The following is a 23,067-nucleotide window of genomic DNA, read 5'->3' on the forward strand; positions in this document are numbered from 1 at the left end:
AGTAACATATAAACTCCAACCTGAAAACTGCCTACCATAGGTCACTGCGCATATAAATACCAATTCTTTATGTTCTTCTCTAATCAAAGCAGTCTTTCTTCCCACAAAGTCTCACACAATCTAGAGTCATTTCCAGAGGCAGTTCACCAATGCTTGGGGAAAACTGGTGCTACAGATCTGTGGATGCTGGACTTGGCTAACTCATCGATACAGACAGCACTTACAGAGTCTCCCACATCATCTATGTGGGCAATCAGACTCCACGGATTGAACAAGTCAGAGACTGACCTTGTTTACATAATCGTTTTGGGTACAAGAAAATCACTAATTCTCCACCACAGAAACACTACTAATGCTGTGTCATCAAGTATTCATCAGGAAAATATAAAACACACTACAAAGACTTGTTAGCCCATGCTCTACATTGCAAACTGCCCTGTTCTAGTATAGTTGTTTGAAATCACAGACACGAATGTAATCAACAATACATTTCCACACACTATTTTTTGTAGTAAAACAATACCTGCTATCATGTAGATGAATTCACAAAGATTCTATCCCAACAAACCACCCACACTTTACAAAGTAAATGAAGTTGTGGCACCTGAAGTAGATAGTATACTATCTTTGCAAAAAAAAAAAAAAATGCTATGTAAAAAGCTTTGCAAAAAGATGGTATATTACAAAGAATATGACTTTATTTGTTTTTAGAAACATTTTTAAAATGATGAACTTAGATACATTATTATCAAGGGCAAATCCGCCTCCACCTAAACACTGGGCAAATGTCCCCAAGGGAAACTTGACTGGCAGACATCTTCTGCACTGCCCTCTGAGGGGGCGCGTGGGTGACGGGTGTCCATGAGGTGGATTTTAGGACTGAAGCAAGTAAAGGCTGGCACATGGAAAATCCAGGCACAGCCACATGTGCCATTAATACTTGTGGATCCCACGTTCACATTTTCCTTTACAGCCTCCAGTATCCCCCAGAAGTATCACCCAGGGTCACAGAAGCAGCCCCCGTTCCAGAGAACAACTCGATTACAAAGGTTTTCAAAGTCTATCTATACAAGAAAATGATGAGAGCCCGTGGTTCAGAATTTGCCAACTCACAAGACAGAAGAGGATGCCATTTAAATCTACACAAACACCTGAATTTTCTCATACAGTTGGCAAAAAAATATTGGATTACTCTTCAAACTTTCTTTCCAAAAGATAAAAGCTAAGAAACACTAGAAGGGAAATATAGCTGGAATATTATTTTGAATCCAATTTTTAACTTATGCTTGAATCAATGAATGCAACAGAGATATTATTACAGATTTTCCTCTTAACTGTATCTATAAAAATATAGGAAAAAATATAATGTAGCAACAATACCAAACTGGTTCTTCCTTATATTTGTTTCAAATCTTGCATTAGAAAAGAAAAATTATTTTACTTCAGAAGATTTTTAAGCAGACATGCTTAATAATTTTAATATAAAATTTCTAAGTATATTTATGTTTAGTATACTTGACATTTTATAACTATTTTACTAGTTAATTTTAAATAATCTTCAACAGTTAAAATAGCTTCAGGCATTTAGATTCTAAGTATTTCTTAAGAGCTAAGATTTTTAAAATGTGTTTACTTATATCTTTAGAAAACAATGAAAACAATGTGTTCTTGAAAGTATGAATTTAAAATTCTTAGAAAGTATTTTAAACTTTGCAGAAGAGTGATATCAAATCATCCTCTTTTGCTGTAGTAATCAGAGTGACACACATTGAAAAGACCTTCACTCGGCACTGCAGGCAGCATAGCAGCTTTCTGTTGGCTGGCGGCTCAAGGGCGCAGCCTACGTGTGGAGAAGTGTAATGACAAGAACAGAGCCGACGGCGGCAGGTTCCACGTTCCAAATGAGGGCTGGAAGGTAATGTGGCTTTGGAAAAAAACAGCACAGGCATGTGAACCTTCTACTGCCTCACAACTTCACTGCCATTCTTACAAGTATTTAAAGGAAGTATTTAAAAATCCAAACATAAACACTTATAAATTCTATGAGATTGTCCGAATTTAACAAGTGCATTGTACTGACTGAACAGACGCTGCTGCTTTATGGTACGGGTGGCAGGAGGGTCAATGGGACCGTCCTGCTGCCGCAGGTATGAACTGGACAAACCCATTCACTTCCCACCTCCTGACAGCATGGCCCCCGTGAAGTACAGAGGGCTGCTTCAGCCCAATGCACTATAGCCCTATCTCCCCCAGCCTTGCTAAGGTAAATGTGCAAATATGTATGTTTGAAATATTAAACTAGCCAATTTCCATAGAACATGTTTCCAAACAGCAATATTAACGTTATAGTGAAAGAAAACTTACTGAAGCAAGTGTCTTTAGGGCTGCGCTGAAAGCCAGCATTCTAGTGCGTCCAATAAATTCCCTTCCTTGTTAGTTCTATATTTTTATCTCTCTCAAAAGTCAGGAGCCATCACTTAAGAAAGGCCTCGCCACAGAGCCCCAACTTTCCTCTCATAGTGCAGAACTGACTGTTAATTCTAATGTCGAAAGGGCGGTGTGATTAAAATTTGAGCTCATTCCTCTTCTCCATTATTCTATAAAGGGGGTGACCCTGTAAATTTACTCAAGCTGTTTAAACACAGAAGACGTGCAAGCACTCAGAGGCACTGTGTCGCGGACTGAGGGCGAGCAGGAAGGCTGCCTCGGTGACACTGCAGCTCAGCGGCTTCAACCTCATAATATGAAAGATTCTTAAAAATGCACCGCAATCACGCAGGAGAGGTCTCATCAACGTGACACTGACTCCGGGGAAACAAACTAGCAGTGGAAACAAGTACAGTGTGCTGAAAGGCAGGAGCCTCTGAGCTCACCGCTGATACTGAGGTTGTTTTGTTCTGTTTTTTTTTTTTTTTCTTTTTCTTTTTCTTCATGTTGTTGTGTTAGAAATCAACAAATGTTGAACAAAACTAGAACAAAAGAAACTGAAATGCTGGGTTACTTACAATTTAATTCCAAAAGCTCTTTTTTATTCTGTAACAACTGTGGTTACACTTGTTTTCTCTCCCTCCCTCTCTCTCCATTCAGATTTGTTATTAAAAAACAGTTTCTAAACTATCCAGATTTATTCTACACTCCTATTTCATGAACCACAGCTGTTTTGTTTTTCTCTTTAGTTGACACTGTGACTTCCTTAGCGTTTCAAAATAAACCTACTGGTCTCTCATTCTTGAAGATTATATTATGAGAGATTCTACAACTCACAAAGCTATGCGTTCAGTGTGGAAGTTTAACGACCCTTTCTTTACCTTTCGCCTTAAAAACAAAGTCTTGCCAGCTCTAAACCTTACACTCTCCTTTAGAATGGTCAGTCCAAGTCTGAGGATCATTTTGCTTTGAAACAGAGCTACGGATATGCAAAAAAACAAACCCAGGAACAAATTCAAATTAAATTTACCCATAAGTCTGCTTTCAGTAATTTCTCAACTTAATTGTGTAAAAACATGTGGGTGCTAGTTTGGCATTAATAAATTAAAACCATTAGAGAGGGTCTCTCATTGTTGGTCTCCAGCAGTTGTCAATAATATTGTTTTCTGTTTGTATTTCCCCAGGCCTTGTTAATGTATCTTTGTTTAGGTTCTGAAGTCTAATGGTCAATGTAAACACAGTCAATGACACATTAGGGCTGGAAAACAAGTCCAGTGGAAAGGCAAGTGGGTCTATTGCCAAGTCTGAAATGAGGCTACAGCCCTGAAATGCTAGAGATTACTTTTTATATACAAATATGATAAATGAATTGGTCTCTTAAAATTTTTCTCAAAATTCTTTGTCTTGCATACAAAGCCCATGAAGGAAAGGGCGGTCTGGGCGCTGAACTCTGTGCTGTATGGGTTATATAGTCTCCCTTTGTGGTCTTGACTAGGGATTGTACCTTAGCTACCGTAGTTCAAGCGTAAAAGTACTTCGTCTGTAACACTATATACTGTTGCTAGTGACCCTCTAAATCCTTGAACCAACTGTGTCTTCTGGTGTCACTGAAGATAATGCCAATTTATTGCAATGTGTGGCTTTTTTTTAACTGATTAAAATTAAGCCGTAAGCACGTGACAATGGAATTAGCACATTTGGAGTCTGTTTTCCCACATCCCATTTTGCGCCAGTGTGGCTGGTCCCTGCAACTCTACGCGGGTGCAATTTTAATGACTTTGCTGTGTTTTGATGTTCTTAGGAAGAAAGCCCGGCTTGGTGTTTGTGGAGAAGGTAGATACGGCGGCTGAAGAGCTGTGATTGGGGACATGGTGACATCGGTGCTGCTCTCTGATAGGATCGGTGTCATTTTCCTCTCAGCGATAAGACACCTCCACTGACAGTGGCTGATTAGGGGAAATTTTATTATAAAATTCACTTTTATCGAATGAGGATAGAGTGATAAATGGTTCAGCCTCGGGGAAGGAACAGGGACACATTCCCTGTTTCAGATCCCCTTACCCTCTCCTCACTTTCTCGCCTTAGAGAAGATTCCATCTTAGTTGTTATTAATGGCGTAAGAGGAGCCCCCACGACACATGATTGTTAGGATAAAACTGACTGAATCAAGAGACACTTAGATGTTGTTATAAAAGAAAATCTATTTTTATATAGTTATAAATCCTCTCCTCGCTCCTTCTCTAAAAGATAAGATTGCTTTTCAACCTTTTCTCCACTTTCTGGAAGTTACCTGACATTCGTTACTTAGGAAAATGTAACACCACAGAAAATCAAACTGAAGTAATCTTGGCTCCGTTATCCTAAATATGCTCAGCATCCTCAGAAATGAAGATCCACCGAGCATCGCTGGGCCGCAAACAAAAGCATTCTTCGCTGCGTTCTAATAATCCAGAGGAGGGAAGGAAAGAAGGCCAACCGGGGTGCTTCTGTGGGTAGTCAGGGGATGATGACACCAGGCCCTTCACTCCTGGAAGACTTGATCTAACTCTCCAACGCTGCCCAACAATTACTTGAAAGTCACCCGAAGAATAGAAAATATGAGTGACAAGCTTTGTTCTAAAAGACTTCTTTTCTGATGAGAAGTTTGCTAGTGCCTTGGAACAACCATTCTGGCATCATAAAATAACAAGTTGTGCCACGTGGCTGGGAGCTCCAGGTGCCAGTGAACTTGGAACATTAAAGAGGATTCCCGGCAGACTTCTAAGTTGGGAGGAGGAGAATGTTGGTGATGGAAACCATTGAGAAGAGCCTCCTCTGTGGGGGAGACCGCTCCACGGGCAGCAGTCTGCATGTGTCCCTGCCTCCTAAACTTTCTTTAGAAACTTCTCTCTAGAATGTTCTCACGCCCATGCCATATGGTCCATTTTGGTGTACAGTTCCACACAGCACTGCAACGGGGTTTTCCAGATGTCAGGGAGCAGAGAGTCATGTTTGTGCCAGGGTTTCTGTGAGACAAACATTGCACTGAAATCCATGATGAAGCCATGTTCCCACACTGCACCCCAACTTTCTTTGTTAATTGAGAGTAATTATAGCCTAAAAACAATTATCAAAGCAAGCTTAGGAAACCGTAACTGGGAGAGTGAACAAGAAAAACAGCTCAGCAGCTAAAGCATTCAGCCAATTGAAAAGAGAGTTCAGACTTGTTATTGGCTTAAAATATTTACCACCAAATGCTTATTAATGAGCACATGCAGAAGCATGAACTTAGCTTAAACAAGGAAGCCTTTTCTCAGTTAGAACCTTGCTGAGTAAAATGCAATGTCCTTTCAAACAACAACAGTATTTTGAGAGAACTTTTGAAATGCTTTAAAAGTTTTCACGAGGAGCAGATAAAAAAACTCAAAAATGCCAAAGCCCACAGCAGACGTTCTTAGGGCAGCTGAGAGACGACTGTGATAGTGTAAGGCGGAGGGCAGGCGACACCGTCTGCAGTGTGCACCTTTATCTGTGGTAAAGGGACACAATCATTGCAGGATGTTCGTGTCCTTTTGGAGCGGATGAGCAGAAATGAGCAGTGGACTAACGGCACTCACACTGACAGAAGGAAGGAGCTTGATGGAGAGGAGTCAGCTGTGGGTAGGACGCTCTTCCCTGGCACAAAGCAGAGACAGACAAGTTCAGCACTTAAGCGTGAGTGTGTGCAAAACGTGTGTGTAACATCGTTCGCTGACCTTTAATTATTTAAAAAAAGAAAAGATTCTGAAGAATTTATCGCTATTAAGATGAATCCAGTAAGAAAATGTCCTAAAAGAGGTCTGATTAGAAAATCTCTACTGAGGACCAGCGGTTACCATGCAGTGCTGACGCTGACAGGGAGGTCCAGGTGTGCGCTGCACTGCAGTCCTAACAGCAACGGCCCTGTCCAGGCCAGCAAGAAATACCTGACCGACAAGCTCCCCACTGCTTACAGGGCCTAAAAGCAGGACACATGTTTGCCCATGAGTACAACCCCATATGTGTGAGTGTTCTGCCCAATCTCTAGCAGATAAAATAAAGTATCTTTTCCAGGTTAGGAAATGTTACTATGTTTCAATTGTTTTCTCATAGGATACCCAAACAAAGTTTTCGTCTTTCCGAGGAAGAGTGTAAGAAAAGGGTCTGTGTCAACAGGTGCTTGCTATCCTGTCACCAGCATCACCGAGGATGGCCATGCACATCCCTGTGCACAGAACAAATATTTCACTGAAGTCAAAAGGCTCCCTGATTGGCTAGTGGCAAGTGGCTGGGGCGAGGGAATAGCTGCCGGAGAGCTCTTCCACTGTGGAAAGGTGGGGAGCAGGGCTGCAGCACCAGGGGCGCACAGAGGGGGAGGGGGAAGAGGCAAGCCCCTTCTGAGGCTGCATTGAAGTGAGAAGGAGACCTGCGGTGAACAAACTTCAGATGTGAGGAACAAAAGGGCAGTTTCCCGGCCTCAGCTCTACCTTCTCCTCGGCAGAGAAGACAGTGAGGTCTCAGGCTGCAACCCCGAGGAATTACCTGCAGCAGTCTATATTTATTAGTTAGGTTTGTCTTCCAGGTAGACAGTGTAAGTGTCCATGACTGTGTAATAAACAATGAAACGGAATGGTACTAACAGTCTGTACTGGGGGGTGGGAGGGTGAGATTAGGAGCTTCTGGTCTTTATCACCTAAGCTATACATCAATAAAAGAAATAACTAAAACATTAAGTCACTTAATAAAATTTTTAAAATTGTGCTCAATAATCATTAATGTGGCTTAGGCCAATTTGCACCTCCCCCCTCTTCCTTTAAATGTATAATTTGGAGGACAGTAGTTCCTAAGCTGATGGTGGATCTGAGGTTGCCAGTTACAGGAGTACTTAGGCGCCCATTGGCACAGCAAGATTCAAAGCCCTGGTAGGCTTCAAAGAAACACTTTTTTCCCCCTCCTTCTAGAACTCTTTGCTTTCTAGTAAAGCTGCAACCACAATGTTCTCTCTCTTAATGCCACCATAAAAAATCAAAACACTTTAAAACAAATTGATGTACTCTTTAATACAGTCATCACATCATCACAGGACCCTTGCACCCTGCATGGTGACAACCATAGGGATGCGCACCGCACATCTCTCTCTTTGTTGCCTGCTTCAATGCTTAAAGAAAAATCGAGAGAGTGTGTGTATCTCAACCGAGATATGGCACCTTTGAGTGACAAGACCTAATCAGCTTATCTCCACACTAATAAAGTTGGGGCCTGGGGTGCTGGTCTATGGCCAGCACCAAGTGAACTTTTACTAGCCAAAGCCTCACAGGTCAGGCCTCGGTCTCCGCTTCCTCTAAGCTGGCTGAAATCAATTCTTAATGGGGTATTTTCATCTTGATAAATCTCTATAGTCTTCATTCACTATGGCTGTGAAGGCAATTTAGCTGGATGAACTGCCTACAGTAATGGGCACACAGTCAGCCTCTAATACATATTTGTGCACATGCGATCAATAAGCTATCTTTCCTAAGCTCTCTGTATGAAGCAGGAAGTCACTTCTGAAATACTATTTTTCGTTTAAGTGACTTTATTAATGGGATTTTTTTTTCAATTAAAGGATGACAAGATCCTCTGCACATTAGGAAACAAACAGATCTGTTTAATAATTTCTGTTGTGTAACAGTGTTAGCCTGTGAATTCCTTGAGATAGGACTCAGCAGCTGACAGCCTACATTGTGCTATATCCCTGTGTCCCCCACTCTGATGCCTCTGTGACCCAGACCTGCTCACACTAGACATTGCTAGATATCCTGACTGAGTGATCAGAATGGAGACCACAGAGCTGAGAAATACACACAGGCTGGAGGGAGGGAAGGGAGTTACAAAGACACACATGCACGTTTTCTTTGAGTTCACTTATAGGTAGACCTTCCTATAGGTAGGACTTCCCACCTAATTCAAGAAAAGTGTGACTTTTACTATTTGTTTGTAACTGCTATACAAAAATGTAAACTTTATCGGTAAGATAAGAATAAATTATTAAAGTATAGACAGTTTTACTTTATCTTCCTGCACAGGTATCTGAAGGGATAATTGGACTCTCTTAATAATGCAGCCTTTGGAGAGAGAGGCCATTGCTGGGGAATCACTTTGAAATAATAACAATTGCCTAAGTATGACCAATATCTAGATATGGATGGACACATACATCATCTATACATGCAGAAATATAGCATGGCCCTCGAAAACATTCAGAAGTTGCTGCCGTTAGCCTGCAGTCTGTCTGCGGAGTTGTAGTCACCTGCAGAGGATGCAGCAATCCTCAGCGCATTCCCAGTGAGGTCTTCCAGAGGATGCTGACAGGAAACCTCCTCCTCACCTTCCAATCTCACTGAAGTCTTTCCGCTGCAACTGCCTTACACAGAACCCACTCCAGCTGTACCACTCCGTTATCTCCACTGCTGAACATCAGAAGACAATTTTGCAATAAAATTTAATTTATAGAGCTTATTTTCCACTAATCTCCAAGCAGAGGAAAAAATGAAACTGGCCATTCCATGCTATGGCCTGAATGGCAATGTTAATTTCTTGACTAGTAACAATCCAAATATATCAATTTCATCATATTGAAACGCTAATATAAGTGTCAGAAACATTATATCCTAGGAAAGAAAGTAAACAGGCTATTAAAAACACAGAATTTAGTTCATAAGTAGAGAGTTTGTCTAACCTACACAAGGCCCTGGGCTCTGCCCTGCCACTACAAAACACAGGACAAAACACAAACTGAACGTGCAAGCTCTCCTTTGCCAGACAGTGGTGGTTTATGCCTTTAATCCCAGCACTTGGCAGAGGCAGAGGCAGAGGCAGAGGCAGAGGCAGAGGCAGAGGCAGAGGCAGAGGCAGAGGCAGAGGCAGAGGCAGAGGCAGAGGCAGAGGCAGAGGCAGAGGCAGAGGCAGAGGCAGAGGCAGAGGCAGAGGCAGAGGCAGAGGCAGAGGCAGAGGCAGAGGCAGGTGGATCTCTGAGTTCAAAGCCAGCCTGGTCTACAGAGTGAGTTCCAGGACACCCAGGGCTACACAGAGAAACCCTGCCTCAAAACAAAATGAAATATGACTCATTTTCAGTATGAAAGTGACTCAGAGTGATCAGGGCCCTGCGGGGAAAGCTTTTCTCCCTAAGCTGTCAAACAAAGCACATAATTAAAAACATGTGTCCAACACAGTCATTTTATTCAAATAATTAATATCACAGTATGGTCAATGGTATTTTAGATTTTTCAACAAAAATAAAAACCAGTAATGACAAATGGGATCAAGTGTCAAGATTCTGTTTTCTGTGTAAAATGACTGCCAAGTTTATAACCCACTGAGCTCACTGCTCTTAAACTTAAATTTCAAATGTATAGATTCCTTTCAAATTTTGGAGATCAAATTGCTGCTAGGTTTATCTCAAAACGCTACCTGGCTTCTGTTGATTGCTCGTGTTTTATAAAGCAGCCATATCTAAGTATGGTCTCCATAAGAATGAACTTAATTTCATTTAGTAACAAATGAAGCAATCCCATTATTCAAGACTGAAATTGTGCTGTTTCTCCAATGTTATAGAATATCTAAAGAATTCCTGTAAAAATTCAATTTTTTTACCAAACGTATTGCATAATTTAAAATGTATGCTGCTTAATGAATTGTGATGTTTGTGCTTTATACTGGACTGAATGAGACCATAGCTTTCTGAACCAGATTTAGATCTCTCTACCTTTTTTTCAAAGTTGTTTCACAATAAGGCCAAAGTGATACTGAATCATTTACAAGGTCTTTAGAGTTGAAATATCAGTCATGTATGAACAGAACTTCTGTTCTGACATTTGAATTTTGGCATTAGACAATTCTAAAACATTTCAAGAAATTGACATTTCTATGTTAATACACAAAACAATGATTAGAAAAGGACTGCAATATATATGCAACTTAGATATTTAATAAAACTTTAGACACATAAACCCCTAAGATATTCCCACAAGGACACTTTGTTTGCATTCTTATTCACATCAAAATGTGTGCTATACCCTTCTCTGCCATGTTTACAGACAAGAACAAAGCATCATTAATCCCTCATCAGTCCACACATTTAAAAGAAGTTCATTTTGACATATAGTTGTCCTATTTTTCAATGGAATTCATGACTAGTATGAAGCTCAGCCAGCTATGAATGAGTGGTCTCCTTGCGCAACAGCCACCTCTTTAAATCCCCAAAGGAAACTGTTGCCCTAGACAGGGTAAGCTCCAATAGAAACAGAAAAGACTTTGTAAAAGATGCTGAAATAGAGAAGAATAGATACGGGACATTTTAGAAGCCTCCAATTGATGAGCAGGCATTGGCTTTTGTTTGAGGCCAATAACAGCTCTTTATCGATCAGAAAAGTTAATGCCTAGCAAGGTCAATACAAGATTTCAACTATTCTACTGTGGAGTTGCCTTGCTTCTCCACAGAAATACTGTGGAAATGGACACACTGCGTTTTGAGAAACCGATAAATCACCATCATAAAGATAGAATGCTTAAAAGAAACAGGGCAAAGAAGTTACCAAGGTAGATGAGGTTTGTTAACAACCTGATCCCATAGATAGAGACACTGATCCTCAGGCATACAGCATACAACACAAGACTGTGAGGTAGAAAGTCCACCAAAGAGAAGCAAAATAATAACATACTGACAAATGGAGTCTCCGTGCAGTGTATGTATCTAAGAAGCTATGATTCGCAATAATTCTCCCAGAGTAGGATTTTTGGCAATATTCAAGTTCTGTGTGTATATGTATATGTGTGTGTATTTGTATATGTACATTATGTCTATGTGTGTATGTGTATATGTGTATATATGTGTGTATATGTGTGTGTATGCATGTGTGTATATATATGTGTGTATATGTGTGTGTATGTGTGTGTATGCTTGTGTGTGGGCATCTATGTGTATGGGTGTATCATCCACATGGCAGCCAGAGATAGCCAGTGACATCCCCAAGAATGTCACCCATTGCTTTTCTCTTTCTTTTTCTTTTTTTGAAAAGACAGGTCTCTTCCTGGACAGGAACTCTCGGAGTAGGCTAGAGTGGCAGGCCAGAGAGACTCAGGGATCTGCCTGTCTCTACTTCCTTACTGCTAGGATTACAAATGCACACTCCTGGCTTTTTGGTATGAGTTCTGTATATTGGATTCAGGTCTTTCTCCTTGTGAAATAAGCACCTTACTAACCATCCTTACTTCCTAGCCCCTGGAACATGTTTTAATAACTGGAATCGATATGGCGCTAGTGTTTCCTTAGTTTTAAACTAATGTCCTTTTCCTGTTTTGGGCGCTAATCAAGAGTGACATCTTACTGTTAGTTATCGTGTCTAAAGTTCCCTTTGTACGATTTGTAATGTACTCCACACATGCTTCAGAAATGGAGTATGTAAATTTGTAGAGTTTAATCTATTGTCAACAGTTAGACAAAAATACATACAGAAGAATTATCTTTTGTTACAGATCTAAGGAATATAAATTTATTTGCGAAGGGAAGAAACAGAAACGCCTGGTAGAAAAGAAAACAGACAAGATTGGACGTCTTAATGCATATATTAATGTTGATATAGACACCAGTATTAAAGTCTTGTTTGTCACAGATGCTGGAAAAACTCCTACCTCATGTGTGGCCTGTCATTGTTCTATTCACTCCTTCCCCACTGTGCTCCTCATAGTCGGGTGCTAACTCTTACAAGTCAGTGAGTAAGCAAGAAACAGGCATCGTGGCTGGGGCTCAGCTCCCCACAAGTTCTCCCTGTTGTTACATAATAAAAGGTGAGAACATGGCCTTCCCTATACTGTTTGCTTCTTTGGACACCAGTATCCCATGCAGCCATTGCCACTGGGCTATAGGCAGAGCCTATGTGGGCCTTAAAAGACATGTGTCTTCCTTCGTTTTCTTGGCTTTGCTGTTGGCCAAATGTAGAGGACTCTACCACTTAGGGCAGGGCGGACCCTCAGGATGAAAGACTGGAGTTTCTGAACCACTACTTGGAAGGCTAACTGCTCATCTGAACACCTGCACTGAACTTTTCAGAGAGAGACAAGCATCACTGTGTCAAGCCACCGTGAGAGCTGTTTGTCATGGTGAGACATGAGTCCTGTGAGGACAGTGCAGGTGGAAATGTTGACTGAGCACCTGTGCTGGCTGTTTGTAGTTTGCCTCCTTCACTCGTAACAACAGCCTGTATACATGGAACCTGTAAAGCCTCTTTGTACACATAGGAAAGGATCGGGAAGGTTAAGGAAATTGCTCCTTCTCGGCTATTAAGTGGTAAGGCTATCAATTGAACCTGTATCTGTCTAGCTGCAAAGCTCAGTGCACACTCGAGCTTGTTCTAGAGTAGGTGATGGAAGCTGACATGTGGAGGTGAGCCCATGCTTCCTACACATACAAATTTCATCCTCAAAGAAGAGTAAAAATAGTCCACTCATTTGCCTCACTTCTGATGTAGAAGACATGGGACTCCCAATTTACAGAAGGCAGGCACTAGGCGATTAGCTTGTCTGATATTGTTAGCATTTTTCAAATCAAGACAATGCCATACACAAGTTTGGAAGAGAGATACACTACCTCTTTGTAACCTGCTGATAATCTTACAGTGTTTAATTTGAGCAGAGTCTGGCAACTTGCGGAGGGCACGGAAAAGCTGCTGCTCCGCAAGGTTTACAGTTAACAAAGGGGAGAAGAGAAAGGCGTACTTGTTCTCACAACAGCATAAATGTAAAGAACTATATGGGGTGTGCATTCCTCAGGAAGCCCAAGTAGGAAGAAAAATGAAACACTGTACCTGCACATGGCTGTAAAGATGAGGGTTCATTGTACTAGGGAAAAGTCACAGCTGGCAGGCAACCTGAGGGAGGCAGGGAGACACTTGGCCCATCTTCTCACTTAACTTTTAGAGACAGTGTTGTGGCTTTTCTAAAAGTCTCCTTTTCAAATTAACAAAGTCACTCCAGTCAGTTTCTTTAACTTGTCCACATGAAGACTTTCAATGACTTTGTAAGAGTCTTCTGATAACAAATTATAGTCAGAAAAACCAGCATCCTCTCTATACCTGTGTAGATTTCTTACAGCAAGGTGAGCTGTTTGTTTTTATTTGGGGGGTGTTTGTTTTAATGATGGGTCTTTATCGTCAAGAGATCTGCATAGAACATTGAACCTTACAGATCATTTGAAGACAGGCTGATGGGAGAGAGAAACAAAATGCAAGGCTACTCCCCTAGGAAGCTCAAACTAACAGCTGTGGGGAAGTAGTAAGGAATCAGTCAGATCAATCTGAGCCAATAATTTCCACTTCAGATAAATTAATCTATTGACCGATATCACAAAATGATGGCGTAAATGCATGCTGATGGGGGTTTGTTACTATTCGTATCCCCATGGGTACTTCGGGAGTTTACTAACGGCTTCATACCTTCAGTCCCCAAGACAGAGCCAGGGGCTGCTCCTTCCCTACAGTGGGGTGAGTTCCTCCTCATCTCACTGACAGGTGCAAATGTGGCTGACAGCATTAACCTCCTGAGCACTCTTCTCGCTATTTTAAACGTGAACCACAACCCAGTGGGTGTCCAAGAACTCCATTAAGATTTCCTTAGGGCCCCAAACTGCTGAACAAGTATCAAGGTCCCACTGTGGCCTGCTCAAGTGTATATGCTGCCAGTGAGTAAGTAAGTCTGAAAATGGATAATAAAGATTAGCTGACCCCTGAAGATGTTTAAATGTAGATACGGACACTTCTACGGGATGCCGGGACACTGGACAGTGAACGCAAAAACCTAGGTGTGTGGGAGGAGAAGCCAGGACTGATTACCCAGGAAGGGGCAGTCTCTGAAGGCTCGCTTCCTTGTCTGGTTTTAAGACAGTTTCTTCCTGTCTTTAAATAAATAAATATTTATTTAGCTATGACTTAGAATTTATATCTTGAGATGCAAAAGGGAAACACAGTGCCATGCATGAAAGAGGGCTCACCTCGCCAGCCTCTTTGATAAGGGCTTTTCTTGGAAAGATGTATTTTTTAATGTTAACTTTGTTCTTCTGTGGCAACGTTGGAAAACACTGTAGCCCAACAGGAAATACAGACGAAAGCTTCAAATGCAGAGCACAGACACAAAAACCCATCTTTAAGTTCATGCCCAACTAGTTTCCACTCCATTTAAGTCACACAAAGTTTTAGGCCAATGCCAGCCCACGCTGTGCAAGCTCAAGCACCCACCTCAAAAAGTCCTGTTAATACATAAACACAGCTGAAAAGAAAACTTCTGGGCACTAGAAGTCAAACTCAAAGGAAAAGAAACCTGGTTTAAAAACGAAAACCCTATAGAAGATTATTATATAAGAACTGCACAAGGTCATATGCTTAACAACCCTTGTACGGTATCTGGAAGCAAACCAGCATGGCCCCCGTCTGCCTTGCTTGTCATCCTTTTTCTCAGCTCACAGGGACACATGGAATAAGGATGGCTTCATATATAGCTTACAAACCAGCTGGATAAATGAGAGCATTATGGGATAGGGTACCCTTAAAAATGAGTACAATGCTTTTGAATGGATTACAAATGAATGTTATGAATTCTCTTGGATCACCTAAGGAGAAGGTTCTCCAAAGAGGGTTCAAATGACAAACTTTTTCTACCATTACGAAGCTCTCCACTATCCCAGAAAATCTTACAGAGTAAATTTACATACGGCTTAGCAATACTCTCTTAGGGCATTGCCCCAAATGGAAACCTCCTCTGTCGTTACTTTGCAGGTCCCAGCTCTTACGACACGTGAGACTTTAACAGTTGGTAATTATAAAGTCAGCGGTTAACATGAATTCTAAAATGACTTTATTGTTTGGTCGGTTTTACAGTTGGGTAGACTTGTAGAAACTTACAAGATAATGGCAAGCAACATGCTTCTCACATTAAGGGAGAGAAATGCTGTCCCAGCAGAATGTCCGTCAGGTTCTAAAAACACTCTGCCAACTGCCATCCACAGTACCAGGCAGAGGACTCTGCTCTACAGACAACTCTGCATCAGTGGTTTATTTTCCTTTTAAACTACACATAGCTAGACAGGACAAATGCTGACCACAGCCGAGCTGTGGAAGCCATGCTCTGCTCCTACCTCACAGAGCAGCAAGTACTGATGTGCTGCTACTTCTGCAGTACTCTGGACGTGGCAGACGACAGCGGCTTTCTGAATCACCACCTGCACTTCAATCAAAGGACATAGGCCAATAATTGGAACCGGTATTAGTGGATGTAGTGCCCTCTACTCAGACAAGCCAGGACTGCCATATTGGATGTGTCCTGTGTCCCTGGGAGTTTGGATGAGTGAGAAATACAGTGTCCCCTTGTCATACTATCTTACATTCCTCTTACCAACATGAGGGGGAGATCTCCCTTTAGCAAGGATGGCACACCCCTGGCTCTAAATCCCCAGGTCTTACCACAGGCCTTGCCAGTGTGTTGGGAGGTAGGGGAAGAGCCACATGCCACACTTCCTGAAGGAGAGACTGGCTTTGCCACTCCCTAACTTAAGGTCTACTAGGAAAGGTCTCATGCACTGTTTTCTATTATTACGTTTTACTTTACCAATAATCTGTTCTGTGGATAATTGAACGTAATTAATGGTTTACTAAAATATTTTCTTATATTTACTTATTTTGGGGAATATATTCCACAGCGAGCACAGTGGGGACAGAAGATAATTCGTGGAAGTCAGTTCTTTCCCTCTACCATGTAAATCAGATCCCCCAGCGTGCTGCTGGATGCCCTTATCCACTGAAACAACTCTGTGGCCCCCACTTGATGATTTGTATTTTTGAATGAAACCATCACAGTGTGTGTGTGTGTGTGTGTGTGTGTGTGTGTGTGTGTGTGTGTGTGTGTGTGTAATGCTGATAAACTCAAAATATTTCTTCAAGGAGAGAATGAGGTAAGAAGGAGACTAGATAAAAGAGGTAAGAAAAGTTAGTAAATATGGAAGAAAACACTTAGCAAAACAAAGATAGTAGCTTTAAGTACAGTAACTGTTTTACCTAAATAAATGTTTCTGAAACTGGCTACAGTTGCCAAATGAGCTTATACAGGTTGATTAGAGCAGTTAACAATGAAGCAAGCTCAAATCCAAGAAGACGGTTTGCAATACTGGACTTATGCCCTCCCATCTTCCCAGCACCCAGCAAAAGTCTTGGGGAGAAAACCCAGCAGCAGCTCAGCCATGGCTCTCAGATGAGGATGCGAAGGAAATGGTGTTGGCCTGCTGTCACTTTCGCAGAACACCCACGGTAATAACTTGTAAAGAGACAAGGCTGATTCTGGCACATGGCTTCAGTCCACAGCTGCCAGTGGCCAGGAGGAGCACTGTGGCGGGAGGCTGTCTTGGGATAGCATCTCTGTAGCACTTAGCACTCAGCACACACTTTTCGGAAAGCGCCCTGTGCCCACACTGTGGCCCACATCAGTTAAGCTACCACTGCCGCCTAGAGCACTGAGCCTGTCAACCCCTGGCGTACCTCACCGAACCGCCCGCTACAGTTATTTTCTAATTTTAAAATGGCTAGTTTTGCTTGACCTTCCCTCTTCCTCATAAAATAAGCGCCTTGCCTCTCGTTTTCACTACTATGCTCTTAATATATGACATAGTTTCAATGGACAATTTTAAAATGAATTATAGGAAAAGGAAATTAATAGATGTGAGAACATGACGTGTTTTGACCTCAACAAATTAAACTGAAAAATGTACACCTGTGAAATCATTCATATCTCAGTGCTGAACCAAATAATCGGGCTTACCATGCCTAGTTTCATAAATGTGGAAAAATGGTATTACCTCTCTGTAACTTCTTTTCTCTTCTACAAAAATAAGAGAATGGGGATAGGGAAACAGAATATGAAATAATAAGGTGTCACATAGCCTATGTCACGTGTTTAGCAGGCATTGTGTCACTTTTCATAGGCTTTGTCCCTAGCCCACATACAGCCCTGGGGGAAGGGTTAGAGTACTTCACTCTCAGGCAAGGGCTAGAAGAAATGCAGTTCCTTCTCAAGGGAGCGGTGGCTACTACTTCTCTGCCTCTTGGCTACAATGAGGAGAGTTGAGCAAGCACAAGTGAGGCTGAGCCGGGCAGTCTTGGTAACTACAGAGATGAGTGGCAGCATTGGGCTCTGGTGCTTGGAGCTGGGCTCAGGCAAAGTCTGCAATAGCTTACATCATGATCTAAGATTTCAGCCAATGAGCACCCGAAACGTACAGCTCCAGGATGCTCTGACGGTGTCCTGAGGCCACACAGGGAAACAAGAGGGACAGTCACAGGGTCTTAAACCACTTGTTTGCACGTGAGGACTGCATTTCTGTCTTCCCACAGCTTTCTCTCACCTCCTTCCTTTTATGCTGATTGAGACTGTAGAATAATTATTTATAGGGGGGAAAGGGTAACAACCTAAGAGTAAAAGGCATATGACCCAGCATTTAAATCCTGACCATCAACAAGATGGCTGTCACCGCAGCGAGAAATCATACCTGTTAGTAACTAGAGAAGGGAGTCATTCCTCTCTTCAGAGATTCCAGAAGAGAGCTCGGGAGTCACTCCAAACTGTATCAAGCCAATGCTGCATGCAGCCAACATCAGGTCTAGTCCTTGGTGACTGCTTCCAAAGCAACTTATGAATGTGTGCGCGTGTGTGGGTATGCAGGCCAGAAGATAACCTTGGATGTTGTTCTACACCACACCATCTACCTGGATTTTTGAGACAAGGTCTCTCACTGGCTAGTCAGTAAGCCCCAAACGCCCACCAGTCTCCACCATGACAGCGTCCGGCTTTTATTTCATTTCTGTTTTAACACAGGTGAAGGGTTTTGAACTGAGGCCCTTTTGCTTGCTAGACGAAGACTTTAGCAAAAGAGCATCAGCTCTTTAATGTTACAAATTACCAATTCAATTTGGCCTGTCCCTTCTTTATCAAATTCAACTAACTTGTAACTTGGTCAGCTATTGCCAAGAGAAAGGGATCCAGGGAAGTAGCTTGATGGCCATTAAACTCAATGCATATCAGGGTGTAAATGATAAAGTAATCATACACTGTGGGCATGTGCCTTCTGCTCAGTGACTGCTCGGGAAGAGACAATATTTATGAGTAACTTAGGAATGTCAACAGTGATGCAAAAACTTTTAAAGACGAATGCCATGATGTGTTAGGAAGTCACTAGAGATTGACACAGCTAATCTAGAGAGTATTCTTCTTAGGATCTTGTCCATTAGCACCATCAAATTAATAACAGAAAAGTTAAATTTTCTGTTAAAACTTTTGCCAATTATCTTGAAAGCTAACTATTTTTTAACTGATGACCATCTGTTAAAATGATAAAGATTTTATAGCACTATCTTGTTTCTGTGCACCTAGATAAAATAGGGTCTTATTTTCCTCCTAACATCTTATAACAGAGTCTGGTGCCAAGTGTCTGTCTGGCAAGTGTAGGGTGCACACAGATTGGGGGTTCTGGTTCTCTGGGCTGCACAGTTGACCAGTGACAGTATCAATAGTCCATCTTCTTCTCCCTCCAACTCATTCACAGCACTGGGAAATAGTTCCAAGATTACTGTGCTCAAATAAAACTTCAAATGTATTCCAGAGAGGGCGAGAGCAATGGCTCGGCAGTTAGGAGTACCGCTGCTCTTCCAGAGGACACGGCCCATTTCCAGCAACCACATGGTGGCTCACAATCACCTGTAACTCTGGTTTTAGGAAACCCGGTGCTCTCTCCCGACTTCCAGAGGCACGAGCATGCACTCAGTAAGCGCGTTCATACACACAGAAAAAAAAAAGAAAAAAGAAAACAATGAAACATAAGTCCAGAGCCCCAACCAGGGTTGCCACGTGCACTGTTTCTCAAAGGAAGGAATACACTGAACTTCTGCCTGCTGCTGTTGGTCATTACTGTCCGTGTTTGTCTGATCTTAGAATGCAAAATTCCTCGTTGAGAAAAAGATGTCATTCTTAAATTGATAAAATATGCATTGTGGGAAGCTATTATATTCTACTTCTGTTCTAACATTCTCAAGACCCCTCTAAGTTTGGCACTAACTGCAGCTAAGACAGCTCGTGGACACTGCCCTCCTGGTACTGCTTTAGCATCCAGTTAGCTCTGCCCCATCTTCTCCCCCTTGCATTTCATCGTTTTGAAACCACCGAGTGATAATTAAGTTTTTCCTCTTGTAAGTGGGGAACATAGCTCCGTGGAGAGTATTTGACTACCATGCATCAGAGCCTGAATTTTATCTACAACATTGTATTTAAAATTTGGGACAGAGAAGGGGCGTTGGCGGGGGGCAGGGTAAGACCTGAGTTGGTGAATAAAGAGTGCTTGTCTAGTGTGCACAAAGCTTTGAGTTCCATCTCAAGTAACAAATCTCAGCTATGGTGGCACAAGGTGTAACTGTGATCCCTGAGAAGTGGAAGCAGGAAAGATCCCAAGTTCAAGGCTTTTCTTAGCTAAATAGTGAGCTTTAGGCCAGCCTAGACTACATAAGACCCTCTCTGAAAAACTGCTCTATTCCCTTTCAGATGTTGTTCTTCCACTGTCTATAGTGGAAATGGGACTTAAAATCCATACCTGGTCATGACACGAAGATGCTGACATGACTGCAGTGAGCAGGCCTCGGGAGACACAGCTGGCGTGGTACCCGCCCCGGTGCACTGTGAAAGCAGGCAAGTCTCTTCTCCCCCCCACTCCACTTCCAAACTTACCCAAGCAAATGCATAAGCAAGCTGATGCTTGTCTAAGCACAGGCTGGCTCTCAGACCTAATTCTGTACTTTGCCCAAAGTTCCCAAACTTTGAGACACACACACACATTTAATTTTGTGACCTGCCACTGTATTCCCAGCACTGTGTTCCTCATACATCAGAAGGAACAGCTATCAGCTCCCACACTGTCTTACAACCACAGTCTGTGCACGGCCAGGGCATGGTCTTCTCACACGGCCAGATCCTTTGATGACCCTCAGTGTGGGGAAAGAGCCACATGGATAGTGAGGTGAGAGGCTGAGACAGCCACCAAAGGCCCAGCCAATCAAGACCCTGGGTCACTGACACAGCCAGACTATCTATAAGTTCAAGCCCAAGCCAAGCCTATGCAGGTTCATCAGCAGAGGCTGGACAAGAAAGGCCCTTCTCTAACGAATATAAAGTTCTTTAGACAGTAAGAATTGTCCAGATAGTACATCTACTTCCTATTCCTTTGAAACATACAAATTTTACACACAAGGAAAAGAAAGCCTTTTTATAAGATAATCATGTATCATCAAATGGCCACACAATAATAATACACACATTTCTACAAGTATTTTATAGCATATGAAATACTTTAGCGTAAATATGTTATTATCTTAAGAATCCTGAGATGTGTGGTTCACTTCTATTTTATTAGAGAATAAAGAGGCTCAGGGAGGTGACATGAGTCTGTGTCAGAGACAGAGTGGAAGGCGGCTCTTTCCACTGTTCCTGTACCCCCCCCAAGAGTCTGCTCTAAGGGTGAGCTCAAAACCAAGGGGCCCTGTCAGGGCAGAGAGTCTGCCTGTCAGTAACTTCAGGAATGCAGCAGTGCACACTGGTAAAGGCTGGGAGCATGGTGGTCTTCTTCAGCTTCCTCGGCATTAATAAATGCAGTCTCCATCCTTGGTTCCTTAGAATGCAGCACAGAAGCCAACGAAGCCAGGGTGGCCATGAAGCAGGGCAAGCACACGGGCGTCCACACAAGCCAGTGCTTGCGAACACTTTCATTACACTGACTCTTCAGACAGTGCATGTTTTAGTAACACTAAATTAAAATTTTTTTGCAGGAAAATTCTTTTAGTCACATATTTTTGTGGTTTATACACTGGCCAAGAACAATTTAAAATATACAAAAGACATTATTTATAATTTATAGTTCAGAAAACAAAAAGTGTAGTTGAAAAATAAGAAACTCATAAAAACCAAGGTATTAATGATGCTTATTGTTTAAAAACATTCACTGCACAAAATATTCACACACACACACACACACACACACACACACACACACACACACACACACACACAAAACCTGTCTATTTTGAATAGACCAGCTTTAGAAAAATTAGGTTGGTCTTTTATGAAATATGACTACTGTTAGCCCAAACCAAACTTTGAATAGTATATAACCATGAATATTAACTTTGTTGTTCTACAGATATTTTCATGTGGTCAGAGGTTCTGTTTGTGGCTTCTATAAAATAGAGTCATTAAAGGAGCCATTTCCAAAACTGAGATAAACAAGCGAAGTGAACTAGGTATTGTTACATCTTTGTCCTCAGCTCCTATCATTTAGAATGATTAAAATGTTAATTTTTACACATGTGACTAAAACCCAAGCCACAAACAAGGGAGACTCTCCATCATTGCGGGTGGGTAAACTGACAACGTGTAACTGCACATTAAGACAAATGTAGAATTTAGACAAAGTATCCAGTCTGCTTTCAGATGTAGACTTTCAAACCTCAGGAAGGTTTTCAGTAGATGTCATGCCTTTTAACTTGAAAAAAGATAAGCGCAAATAAGCTCCCAATTGTCTCCCCAATATGTAAACCACATCTCGGGCTGCTGTCTCTGCTGCTCCTTTGAAGTTCTGCTGAAATGTCATGTGTTGTGAAGACTGCTGTGCATAAGCAAGACAATTTGCTCACTTTCAGAATTCTTACCGGTCTCCACTGCTATCTGGTATCCAGCCTCTAGTCTCCGAGATGACCTTTCCAGCCTCTCCGTGTTATCCAGCAGATGTGCCCTCTGAAAGGAAGGGGGAGTCAGGAGGATGGCTACAATGTTCTTCTTTGCCTTTTAAAAATCTAATGTCTTTGTATGTCTTAGCATTAGGGTGTGGAGGGTGTCTACAATCCATCACAGTTACATTTTAGCAGACAGTTCGTCAGAGGAAGCACAAGGATGCACAGATTCCCAATCAAGCATGCACGGACTCATTTGGTGTTTGTTGTTTGGTTGGTTTTTGTTGTTTCTTTGTTTTTTAAAGGGGCCCCACGTTGTGAGGAGACACAACAAATCTTACTCCACAACTCTGAGAAATGCAAGAAGACCAGAGCCAACTGGATCTTCCTTGTTTTACCACAGATGAGACATAGGCTCACGCCATGATCCTTCCCTCTGTTAGTTTTATGAAATGCCATCATTTCCAACACTCACTTGGCCCTTTGATTTCTGCAGATCACAATTTCTGAACAGGAGTGTTTTATTTATATAGAACGTTTCTCATTTGGATGTGTAGCAGAATGACACAGAGAGCAGCAGTGCCACTGAGACAGGGTATTAAACCGCACTGTGAGCTCAAAGACCGCAGGACAGCCAGCAAGGCACGGGACGCATGGGGTTTATATGGACGTGCACAGGTGCCAGTCCATCTCCAAACAGGACGCTGGGTCTAACGTGAACTACTAGCACATAGTGTTTTGAACTACGAAGTAAAATCAAAACCAAGTCTTAGAAATTAAATTATATGCAGCTCTTTTATATTACATCTAATGGGCAAATTAGAAAACTTCTCTAATATTCTAAACTTCCCTTTCTACACTG

At 42.0% G+C, this 23,067-nt stretch overlaps 1 protein-coding gene across 2 annotated transcripts in view; it reads right to left on the bottom strand.

Annotated features, from left to right (window-relative positions):
• The window catches only part of VTI1A (vesicle transport through interaction with t-SNAREs 1A), a 282,397-nt gene that overhangs the window by 187,511 nt on the left and 71,819 nt on the right, over positions 1 to 23,067 (bottom strand). For both annotated transcript variants that reach the window (XM_080913583.1, XM_080913582.1), the window contains one exon: positions 22,185 to 22,269. In XM_080913583.1, coding sequence (XP_080769709.1) covers positions 22,185 to 22,269 — 85 coding nt within the window. The remainder of the gene's footprint in view (positions 1 to 22,184; positions 22,270 to 23,067) is intronic.

This window comes from Micromys minutus (assembly GCF_963924665.1).
Source record: "Micromys minutus genome assembly, chromosome: 2".
In the NCBI taxonomy this organism is placed as follows: domain Eukaryota; kingdom Metazoa; phylum Chordata; class Mammalia; order Rodentia; family Muridae; genus Micromys; species Micromys minutus.